This window comes from Berghia stephanieae, chromosome 10, assembly GCF_034508935.2.
Source record: "Berghia stephanieae isolate SIO BIC M18660-M18661 chromosome 10, UCSD_Bste_1.3, whole genome shotgun sequence".
Lineage (NCBI taxonomy): Eukaryota > Metazoa > Mollusca > Gastropoda > Nudibranchia > Aeolidiidae > Berghia > Berghia stephanieae.
In genome coordinates, this window is record NC_088369.1 from 37,993,244 (window position 1) to 38,006,291 (window position 13,048).

Genomic DNA, 13,048 nt, shown 5'->3' on the forward strand with positions numbered 1-13,048 from the left:
ATTAAGTTTATCATGTGACCCACCGTTTCAAAAGGATGCCATGTCTAAGTGACATTGTTGTTGACAATTAAATCTATAGTTGAAAAAAATATGAGGTTTGGTTAGGTTTATTCGATTTATTAAGTATAATAAATTTAGTTTTATAAATAGCATAAACCCAAAATGTCATATTTTAGATGATAATAAATACAATTTCACGAATTGGTATCTTCTTCATTCCGACATAATACCAGTTTGGCGCGGTGAGTTATATATATCAGAGCAGAGTATGTGTGTATTTGTGTGTATATATTTATACGTATACACTGCACACATACATATATAAGTCATATCTGAGTAACCGGTGATCACCATTATAGCTAACTGCGGTTAAATTGAGGACAAACGAACCTTCTCTGCATTCTGACCTCGACCGGGCATTTCTACGTTTTGCTTTACCGACCGTCTCGAGATTCGGCCAGCCAGGCGATCCGTCACTATATCCCCTTGTCAAAATCGACAGGGCTTTCCCGTGTTGTACATAATATAATCTCATATATACAATTTATATATAGATATATATTATTATTGATGTGTTGCTTTTGGATTTAGCTACTGGGTCCTTTATTGTTGAGATCAAGGACATGTTTGAAGGAACAACCTTGTCGCTTTTGTGTTGTGTGGCTTTATCTCTAGGAGTTGTTTTCTTTGATAAAGGTAGGACGTTGGTGTTTATGTGATATTAAAAATAGAATTTAAAAAAGGAAGTTGACGACATTCAACTCTTTGTTATTTTTTTTTCCACCACCAATTGGGTGATTAGTTCTCACCCCAAGTCCCTCTACCGGAAGCCTTCGTAATCTCATAGCAATAAACAAAAATGAATATAACATCTTCAAAAAACAAAAAAAAACAAAAAAAAACAAAAAAAAAAAACAAACAAAAAAACAAAAAAACAACAAAATACCAAAAAAAAAAAAAACGGAACGTTTTGGGCTCAAAATCCTTCTTCAGCCAACAAAAAAACAATCTCATAGCCTGAAACTGACGAAAAAATAGGTCATAATACAAATTGACGACGACCAAACTAAAGCGAATTGAAAATTGTATTCAATATACAATATTGTCAATATTGTATACAATAGTATCAGTGAAAGTGATACCAAGCTGCTAGAAGCTGTGGACTGTAAAAAGTAATAAACAAAAAATGAATAGAATAGCTTCGAAAAAGAACAAAATACCAAACACGGAACGTTTCGGGCCCAAAACCCTTCTTCAGCCAACAACAACAACAAACAATAAAGACATGAATACATTACTATATCTCTGTCGTCTTTCTGGAATTTAGTAATGTATTTATGTCTTTATTGTTTTTTCTTGTTGACTGAAGAAGGGTTTTGAGCCCGAAACGTTCCGTATTCATTTTTGTTTATTACTTTTTACAATTGGATTCAATAGTCTGCCGCAACGGCGGCATCGTGGTTCTAAACAAAGAAAATCGGGCCTTTTTATTCTTCATGCTGGCTAGAACTTTTCATATGTCTAGTGATCAGAATGTGTAAAAGTCAAAACATGACCAGATTTATAATGTTTTTATCCTCTGGATACGCTTTTATGCTCGTCGGATAAATATTTCATAAGGTTGTCCGCCGTTGTTCCGATAATTTAGAGCCAGTTACTAAGTTACCATGCGTCATTACGAGGGAAGTGACGTCATGACTGTTTGAAGCGTATTATAGTATCATAATGTTCTAACCTTGAACACTACCAAAGACAATACATTAGGCATAGTACAAACGTAAAAATGACGTCACCGTTACAACACACGTACAAGTGTCAAGCTTGATATAGATCAAAGTTGACGTCACTCAGGCCTTTGTTATTGTTTTTTGCCATCCGCGTTTATGAGTAATAGGCTTCAACAGTCGTGACGTCACTTCCCTTGTAATGACGCATAGTAACTTAGTAACAGGTTCTAAACTATTGGAACAATGGGGGGCGCCCTTATGAAATACTTCTCCGACGAGCATAAGAGGATAAAAACATTATAAATCTGATCATGTTTTGACTTTTATACATTCTGATCACATGACATGTGAACAAGTTCTAGCCAGCATGAAGAATAAAAAGTACTGATTTTCTTTGATTAGAACCAAGCTGCTGGTTGCTGGACGGACTTGACATCAGACTATTGAATCCTATTCTCACTAAACTGTATTAACCAGACTATAAACGTTTAAGGTTACACATGTTTTTTTTTTTGTTGGTCCGTTAAACTTCCGGCTGGCAATGTTGTGACCTTCTTAGCCAAGCGCAAACTATCTATAGATGGAACGAAGATGACGTCACTCATGCCTATGTTATTGTATTTTGCCATCCGCGTTTGTGAGTGATTCTCACTAAACTGTATTAAGCAGACTGTAAAAGTTCATGATACACAGAGTTTGTGTGTTGGTCCGTTATACTTCCGGATGGCAATGTTATGAGATTCTTAGCCAAGCTCATACTATCTATATCAATCATGACTATAAACGTGAAAACTTGCACTTAAATGTGTGCGTCGGTATGTTATAGATAGTATGCGCTTGGCTAAGAAGCTCACAACATTGCCATCCGGAAGTATAACGGACCAACACACAAACTCTGTGTAACCTTGAGCGTTTATAGTCTGGTTAATACAGTTTAGTGAGAAGTACTCATAAACGCGGATGGCAAAAGGCAAGAACAAAGACCTGAGTGAGTGACGTCAACTTCATACTATCTGAAGTTTGTTAAAATACCACAAACTATAATTTCAATTTTTTGAACATTTATAATTTTTATTCAGTCTATGACAGATGATGCATCCTGGCACAACCCCTGCTCGAGGCGGTAGATTATATATATATATATATATATATATATATATATATATATATATATATATATATATATATATATATATATATATATATATATATAATAAATAAAATATTATCTTCATAGTTGTGGATTTTAGGGATCTACAAAGTTCAGATGGTAGAGCACTCGCTTCATTCACCAATAGGACTGCGATCCTGAATGCTGTCAAGCATTTTTTCTGAGCTGCTGTCTACCCAGCTGTGATTGGATAAGATAAGAATGTAGATAAGATAAGATAAGATGATATATAATATACGAAAGATAAGATAAGATATAAGATCAGATAAGATGAACTTTATTTTTCCACTTCTGGAGATTTACATTGGGTCATAGACTAATAAATTTCTAAAAATAATTAAGCAAATAATAATACAAAGGAAATAATAATGACATAGAAGTAAACCAACTAAAAGCTTATCAAACATAAACACATAAAAATAACAAAACACAAAAAAGCAGCAAGGTCTGTTAGATCGGGGGGAGGGGGGGGGGGGTAGGGGGGTTGGTATCTTGTGATAGACCAACGTCCAATCCAGAGGAAAGCAAACAATGGCTATTTATTGTCCTTTTAATGCCACAGGTACCGTGGCGATACGACTCCCAATGATTAAAGATACGAAACAGTGTGACCATCTGTCCCGGGTTCCCGTATTTTTATTTTTATTATTATTATTATTATTATTATTATTATTATTATTATTATTATTATTATTATTATTATTATTATTATTATTATTATTATTATTATTATTATTATTATTATTATTATTATTATTATGATTATTATTAATATTGTTATTAATATTATTAATTTTATTATTATTATTAATATTATTATTATTATTATTATTATTATTATTATTATTATTATTATTATTATTATTATTATTATTATTATTATTATTATTATTATTATTATTATTATTATTTTTACTGTATTTGTTTTTCTTGACTCTATATGAATCCTTGATTTGGCTATGAATTGTTATTGTTGTTATTATTTTATTTTTTTATTTTTTCACTTAAAATTGATATTTATATTGTAAAGTGCCCAGAGCTTGTGTTTTACACGAGAATGAGCGCTATATAAATGTGTATTATTATTATTATTATTATTATTATTATTATTATTATTATTATTATTATTGAGTGTGACTTCATGCCTTTTGAAGAACCGACTATCCACAAATTTAGGGAGGTTAGCTCTTCTATACATACATACACATACTTAATTATATACAAATACAGATACATTCATATACATACATACGCACACATACACCAATGCGCGCGCGCACAGACACACACACATACCCGCGCATGTTCGCACTTTTCAAAAATACCTGGCATAATCTAATTTAAACAATTCCAAAAGAGAAAGGTTTTCAGCTTATATTTGAATTTATCAATGCTGCTTTCAAGTCTGACTGACAATGGGAGTGAATTCCAAGTGATGGGACCTACTTTACTGAATGATCTGTCGCCAATTTTTTGAAAGCATCCACTTAACCTCGAGGTGAACATCTTGCAACATTACTCACGAGTCACGAAATGGTAAATCCAATTAATGTGACCCGCCGTGTCAAAGCGATATTCTGTCGGAATCAATCGGGTTCAGGGTATTGACCTTCTTGCCGCAGATTAAATATGAAATTTGAGATTAATTTCTATTCTTTATATGTGACCATTCGCCTCAAAACGGTATTAAGTCGGGGTGGTTAAGATGTTGAAAATTGAATTTATAGCCAGAAATATCAGACTTGTGTTGAGTTTGTATGTTTTATTGAGGAGAATGGACACCATATTTTAGGGTGCTGATGGCAACAATTTATATTTTTGACCAAATTTAACATTAAATTCACCTTTTAAGCATCTCGTTCGTTCCGACATAATACCGTTTTGAGACGAAGGGTCACATATTTAAAAAATAGTCCTTCAGAGACATGAGGTCCATGCCATGTTTTGAGTTTATCCCGGTTTCTATAGCGTGAAACGGACAATAGTTATTGATTGCTATCCTTTGGATAGGAAGCTAGTCAATCGCAAAGTACTTTCTTTCCGCCAGATCTAACACACCCAGCTACCCAATCACTGTTGGGTGGACAGGGGGAGGGGGGAGGGGGCAGGTCAGAAAAAATCTCGACTGCATCCGGGATCGATCTCGGACCCTTTGCGTGTGAAGCGAGTGCTCTACCAACTGAGCTATCGGGACCCCGTCTATTCTTTATGGTGGAGAATAAATACAATTTCTAACATAGAAAAGGCTTAAAGTTCGTATTTTTATCAAGCGCTTTACAAGCGCTTTGAGCACATTTAGTGGATATTGCGCTATATAATAGCTCATAAAGCTAATTTATTATCATTTTAATTGTAAATTCACTTTTCAGGGTCATGGTCATCCGGACATAATACCGTTTAGAGACGGCGAATCACAAATGATAATTATTTTCTTCCACTTAGGATTTCTAAAAACAACAATAAGAAACTCAAGGTCTTTCATTATACAATAGAAGTAATTATTCGCATCAAATACACCGAAATTAAGTTCATCCGCTTTTATAACTTTAAAAGGGCAGTAATATTGCTTGCTACCTATTGGATAGGAATATTAGCGTCTTGTAAGAAGTGCTTTTTGCCAGAGCTAACAAAACCAGCAACCCAATCTCTGCTTGGTAGAGTGAGGTGTCAAAACAAAAATTCGATCAACCTTTGATCGAAACTGGTATACCATGATTTTGGGGTCTAGTTTGTGTGTTACAAATAACCTTCAACAGCCATGACGTCACTTCCCTCGTAATGACGCATAGTAACTTAGTAACTGGCTCTAAACTATCGGAACAATGGCGGACGACCTTATGAAATATTTCTCCGACGAGCATAAAAGTGTATCCAGAGGAGAAAAACATTATAAATAATATGATCATGTGTTGACTTTTATACATTCTGATTACAAGACATATGAAAAGTTCTAGCCAGCATGAAGAATAAAAGTACCGATTTTCTTTGTTTGAACCCTGATGGCCGCCGTTGCTGGGCGACGTGACATCGGACTATTGAATCCTATTAGTCACCCACTTGGCGGTATGAAAACAATAGCAATGATCAGAGAAAGGTCGAATTCATTCATTTTATTGTTTATAAACAACCAACCAGGTTTGTCCGAGTACGTGTGAAGGTGTGTCATAAATTCCACTTTTTGATTGGTCAAAAATCTACTGGTTAATTATATAGGTAGCAAACAATTGCTATAGTCCGTGTGATTCAATAGTCTGATGCCACGTCCGCCCAACAACGAGCAGTTTGGTTCTAAACAAAGAAAATCGGTACTTTTTATTCTTCATACTGGCTTAAACTTTTTCACAAGTCATGTGATTAGAATATATATGATCAGGTTTACAATGTTTTTCTCTTCTGAAAACACTTTTATGCTCGTCGGAAAGGTATTTCATAAGGGCGTCCGCCATTGTTCCGATAGTTTAGAACCAGTTACTAAGTTACCATGCGTCATTACGAGGGAAGTGACGTCACGACTGTTGAAAACTTAAAGGGCTCATAATTTTGAAGGACCTCTGGGTATTTTTAAGGCGACAGCACAGGGATTAACCCCAGTTCCGTCGGAATCCGAACGGCTACTGTTTTAAGGTAACAAAAACTATGATATATAAATATACTCTGATGACTTACCTTAACAAGACGCGTCGTGTGGCGGGAGTTCATCTCTGGTCAGTTAGTGACCGCGGGGCGAAGGGATTTTGTGATTTGAAAGATTAATCTCCCTCCCAAAAACATGGGCTATGAACACTTAATTTAAACCGGCTAAGTCCCTCCTTTCTCACGTTTTAAATATTGCACTTTACCTTACATGTCAGTCATAGCAGTCAAAAGTGTTGTTTTTTTTTTTTTTTTGTTTTTTTTTAAAAATATGCCAGAGGTTATGAAATATGTTGCGATGAAAACCGTGAAAGAATGATTTCTTTAACATATAGAAATACGAACAAAATACTTTATTTTGAATTTCAATGAAACAGTGTCCGCCCCCCCCCCCCCCCGAAAAAAAAACCCAGAAAGAAAAATTACAAGAGAAAAAAAAAAGGAATCCAATAAATCAACCTGAATCAGTTGAGAATCGAACCTCAGACCTTCTGATGACCGGTCATTCGGGCTACCTTTACCGCCGAATAAATAGATTATTATTATTATTATTATTATTATTATTATTATTATTATTATATTATTATTATTATTATTATTATTATTATTATTATCATCATCATTATTATTATTATTATTATTATTATTATTATTATTATTATTATTATTATTATTGTTGTAGTTATCATCATCATTGCTATTTAAAAATATAGCCTAAATATCAAAAGGTGTGTTGTTACAGTATTGTAGACATCGGTCCCGACATCGCCACTTGTATTTTGATGTTTCAAAAAAAAAAAAAAAAAAAGAACCAATCAAAGTAACCCCTAAATAATTTTGTTTTGTATTTGTTTATTTTCTAATGACAGTGAATGGCCAAGTAGAGGGAGAGAATGTCAGCGAGGCCGATTACTATCGCATGGTCCCCTTGATTCACCAACAAACCGGTAAGTCTCTGACAGACGATTCGTAGAAAGGGGGGGGGGGGGGGAGCAGGGGGGAGGGGGTGGGGAGGTGTTTCATTAGCTCAGTAGTAAAGAACTCACTCAAGAATCATTGGAACCGGTATCAATCTTGGGTTCTCTCGAGTTTTAAAAAAAAATAAAATTAATGATCCCATTGTTCACTAAACAGGATATTAGATCTGGCTTTTATTTTCAGTAGTAGAGAACTCACTCACGAATCAATGGTACCGGTATCAATCTTGGGTTCTCTCGAGTTAAAAAAAATAGTTTAATGATCCTCACTGTTCACTAAACAGGATATTAGATCTGGCTTTTAACAAGCGCAATATTCAATACGTTTTCTTAAAGCAATTTACAAGAGCTCAAAAGGAGTCATCAACATTGAACAACAATTTAGAACAAAACCATACATCTGAAAGACGCTATCACACTTTGCACTTAATTTCTAAAGAGACAAACAAACTTAAACAAACTTGAGCTTTTATATAGCGCAATACCCACGGAACGTGCTCAAAGCGCTTTACTAAGTGTCCCTGACAAACAGCAACACGAAATATGTAGAACGAGACATGACGCTTGTCAGGCAATATTGTTTCAAATTTTTTCGACAGAAACTAAGCTGTTAACGGCCAGGTACTCAATTTACACCTTAGTACGGTGAGAGAATGTGAATAAAGAGCCTTTTCCAAGGACTCAACTATGCGCCGAGCGCACGAGGCTCGAACGCAGGACCTTCCAATCTGAAAGCGAGTGTCATACCACTAGACCACAAAGCTTCACAATATTGTTGCAGGTCAGGTACTCAAGTATTTACATACAATTATGTTTGGAATATTTGAGTGGAGAAAGTTTTCGAAGGGACTCAAACTTGCGCTACCCGAACGGGACTGGAACTCGAGCCTTCCGTTACATGCCACTAAATTGGAACACATTGTAGCTTCCATCGTACCAATTTGTGACTATGAAAGACTAATTTTTAATCTGTCTTTTGCATGTAATTTTAGCAGTTTGATCAAGGGGGAAACACAATTACTTGCAATTTAGTGTTGCAATTATTTATTCCCATCGACAAATTAGCCAACAAAATTGGAATAAACTTTGGCTTCAATCGGACTAATTCGTGACTATAAAAGACTATTTTTTTTCTGTGTTTTGCATGTAATTTTAGCAATCATACGCAGTTTGGTCAAATAATATTACTTGCATCTAGTGTTAATATTCTTTATTCCCATCGACAAATTGGCTAACAAAATTGGATTCAATAGTCTGATGTCACGTCCGTCCAGCAACGAGCAGCTTGGTTCTAAACAAAGAAAATCGGTACTTTTTACTCGTCATGCTGTCTCGAACTTTTTCACATGGCATGTAATTAGAATGTATAAAAGTCAAAACATGATCAGATTTAAATTGTTTTTCTCCTCTAGATACACTTTTATTCTCGTCGGAGAAGGATTTCATAAAGGCGTCCGTCATTGCTCCGATAGTTAAGAACCAGTTACTAAATTACTATGCGTCATTACGAGGAAGTGACGTCACGACTGTTGAAGCCTATTGGAATAATCTGTAGCTTCCATCGGACTAATTCGTGACTATAAAAGACTAATTTTTAATCTGCGTTTTGCATGTAATTTTAGCAAGCATACAGTTTGGTCAAGGGAGAAACGATTACTTGCATTTAGTGTTACAATTATTTATTCACATCGACAGATTGGCTAATTTCTGAAAATTTCTGAAAAAAACGCTTGCCCCACTTACCACCGTACTCTGGGATAAAAAACCACGTATCTAGATATTTGGCCAGAAAAAGTGTTTTTCACCTATCAAAAGACTAAATTGATCCTTATCTCGGCAAAAACTTTCAAACCTGGGACTGGCGAAGTCTTCAAAGAAATCCAAGGTTTGAGAGTTTTGCCAAGATGAGGGTGATTTTTAAAAATCGATAAGTTTATTGAAGGACAACTTTTCTGTCTAAAATTTGAAATACGTGTTTTTTTATTGTTTTTTAAAAACGGTGTACTGTAGGCTAGAGATATTGCGGAGCAGAAGACTTTACCATGATGTAGTGTGCTACTACCATCGTGCTGGGCATGCGGCCAAAGCGGCCTCCATGTCTAATTTGTGACCAATCTGTGTACTGAACCTCACACTTAAATTGAATGCTAAGCTCTGTTTATAAAATGTGACTCGTATATGAAGTATCTATACGGGTAAATAACTCAATTGTATTCAATAGTATGATGTCACGTCGCCCAGCAACGGCGTCATCGTGGTTCTAAACAAAGAAAATCGGTACTTTTTATTTTTCATATGTCATGTGATCAGAATGTATAAAAGTTAAAAAATGATCCGATTTATAATGTTTTTCTCCTCTATATACACTTTTATTCTCGTCGGAGAAGTATTTGATAAGGGCGTCCGTCATTGCTCCGATAGTTAAGAACCAGTTACTAAGTTACTATGCGTCATTACGAGGGAAGTGACGTCACGACTGTTGAATCCTTTTGGAATAAACTGTAGCTTCCATCGGACTAATTCGTGACTATAAAAGACTAATTTTTAATCTGCGTTTTGCATCTAATTTTAGCAATCATATAGTTTAGTCAAGGGAGAAACGATTAGTTGCATTTAGTGTTACAAGTATTTATTATTCCCATCGACAAATTGGGTAACAAAACTGGAATAAACTTTGGCTTTCATCGGACTAATTCGTGACTATAAAAGTCTAATTTTTAATCTGTGTTTTGCATCTAATTTCACCAACCATACACAGTTTGGTCAAGGGAGAGACAAGATGACTTGCATTTAGTGTTACAATTATTTATTCCCGTCGACAAATCGGCTAATTTCTGAAAAATTCTGGGGGAAAAAAATGCTTGCCCCACTTACGACCGTACTCTGGACCCCCCCCCCCCCAAATAAAAAAAAAACAAAAAAAAAAAAAAAAACAAAAACAAAAAAAAACAAACAAAAAACAAAAAAAAAAAAAAAAAAAACAAACCACGTATTTAGAAATTTGGCAGAAAACGTGTCTTTCAACTATCAATTGACTAAATTGATCCTTATCTCGGCAAAACCTTTCAAACCTGGGACTGGCGAGGTCTTCAAAGAAATCCAAGGTTAAAAATTTTTCCCAAGATGAGAGTGATTTAGTCATTCGATAATTTATTGAAGATATCGCGTATTCCACGAATATAGATAATTAATCAAACAGGATGTCTGATGTCAACAGGAATCACCCATGCTGTCCAAGTGAGTAAATTGGGGGTCAATAATCTTGCCCAAGGAAAAAAACGAAGGTGCCTGAAGCGGAGGCTCGAACCCGGGACCTTCCAGTTCTAGTTTAATATACCAGAAATGTATGATTGATTCTCGACATTAAAACTACAAAACAATACTTCTGGGAAAATGGCAACAATGCTCTCTAACTGCCACGAAGGCAAGAAAAATCATCATAATATTATTACCAGCATTACCTATATGTTACACCTGAGTACGGTGGGAGAATGTGAATAAAGAGATTTTCCCAAGGACTCAACAATGCGACGAGCGAGGCTCGAACCGAGGACCTTCCAATCCAAAAGCGAGTGTCACACCACAAGACCACATAGTCGCACTTTAGGACATCCGAAACACCCCGTAAAAAACACCGCTTTGAAGTGATGGGCCACACTTATCACGAGAACTCTCTGGTGGTCAAGAGATTGGGGAGTGGGGGGGGGGGGAGGGGTGACATTTATTACTACTAGAATTCTCCGGTGGTCATGGTGACGGGTGATGATTTTTCAACGAGAGCTTTTTCAACGGTGGTCCGCCGTAGACAAACTGTGTGGTCTAGTAGAATGTTGGGCTAACTGTCATTTAGTGGTGCAATTATCTTTATTGTAAAATTGGCCAATTTTAGGAAACTATAACGATAACAATGATAATAGCCCTTTTTGCCATTATTATAGAAATTGCTTGGCACAGCTAGATATTACTGTTCAGGGTCGTTTTCATTAGTTTGTTCTGTGTATTTGTTTGTGTTTTGTTTTTGTTTTTGCTTTTTGTTTTTTTGTAGATGTAGATGGGTCTGTGTAGATTATTGTTTAGTTTTGTTTCATCGTTTAAGATATTTTTATTTATATTTTTATTTCTTAGTCGCCTTTCCTTTTTCTTGTTCGGAAAATATTTCCGCTTGTGGGATCTCACTGATCCTGACTCATAACCTTGGTGAACAATAAATGGCTGGGTAAGAAGGAACACAACTGTAATTAAATTCACTAGTCTGATGTCACGTCGCCCAGCAACGGCGGCCATCGTGGTTCTGAACAAAGAAAATCGGTACTTTTTATTCTTCATGCTGGCTAGAACTTTTCATATGTCTTGTGATCAGATTTATAATGTTTTTTTTTCCCCTCTGGATACGCTTTTATGCTCGTCGGAGAAATATTTCATAAGGGCGTCCGCCATTGTTCCGATAGCTTAGAGCCAGTTACTAAGTTACCATGCGTCATTACGGGGGAATTGTCGTTACGACTGTTGAAGCGTATTGGATTCAAACCAAATTCGTTAGTTTGCGAGTCTAGTGTTCTACCAACTGAGCTACGATGACTTATTTTTAAGCCCGTGTTCGTACAGAATTAACTCTGCTGTTAAAAGCGAGATTTAATTTTTTTAAATATCTTGGTTTAAATAATTCTTCATACTTTCCGTCCCCTGCACGTAGCTGGATTTTTTTTCTGACTGCATGTAAAATTAGACGGACATTGACAATCTCTAGCCACTTATGTGGGACAGCGTGGCTCAGCGGTACGGTCTTTGCTTCGTACCCAAAAGGTAACGAGTTCGATCACCCGCCGCTGCGTTGTGTGGCCTTGAGCAAGTCACCTAGCCCAAGCTCACTTTGCCGCGCTGCACTGCGGCTGACGCCTGGGTTATTCCAGTCTTCCCTTGGAATAGACCCTAAAGACAAAATTCCCCTTGGGGATGAATAAAGGGAATTTTATTTATTTATTTTTTTATGATAGGATACGAAACTTGTTTGTCGCAAAGTACTTTGGGCCAATTCTAACAGACTCACCTATACTATCTTTTGTTGTTAGGTAGACATGGGGATAATAAAAAGCCTTGGCTACAATCAGAACAAATACAGGCCACGACAGATCTACCAGCCTTTTTCATCGAGATATGAAGTAAATGTATATATAGTATGCGCTTGGCTAAGAAGCTCATAACATTGCCATCCGGAAGTATAACGGACCAACACACAAACTCTGTGTAACCATGAACTTTTATAGTCTGGTTAATACAGTTCAGTGAGAATAACTCACAAACGCGGATGGCAAAATTTAACAACAAAGGCTTTAGTGACGTCATCTGCATACTATCTATATAATCCACCAAAATTAACAATAAATCACACCATCCCAAGTGCATTGAAAGACCCCTCTCCCCCTTCTCTCGTCAAATTTTAGAAGCCCGGTGAAAGTTTTTCGGCCATATTGGAGTGACACGGAAATACCAGCAAACAAAGCCATTATGACGTTTCAATGTTTAGAGTAAATGAAGCCTAA

The 13,048-nt window shown here is 35.9% G+C and overlaps 1 protein-coding gene across 1 annotated transcript in view; it reads left to right on the forward strand.

Moving 5' to 3' along the window:
- Positions 1-317: 317 nt before the first annotated feature.
- Positions 318-13,048, forward strand: part of LOC144981083 (uncharacterized) — a 67,829-nt gene continuing 55,098 nt past the window's right edge. The window contains exons 1-2 of the mRNA XM_078929202.1: positions 318-696; positions 7,401-7,478. Of these exons, the coding sequence (XP_078785328.1) occupies positions 624-696; positions 7,401-7,478 (151 nt within the window). The 5' untranslated portion in view covers positions 318-623. The remainder of the gene's footprint in view (positions 697-7,400; positions 7,479-13,048) is intronic.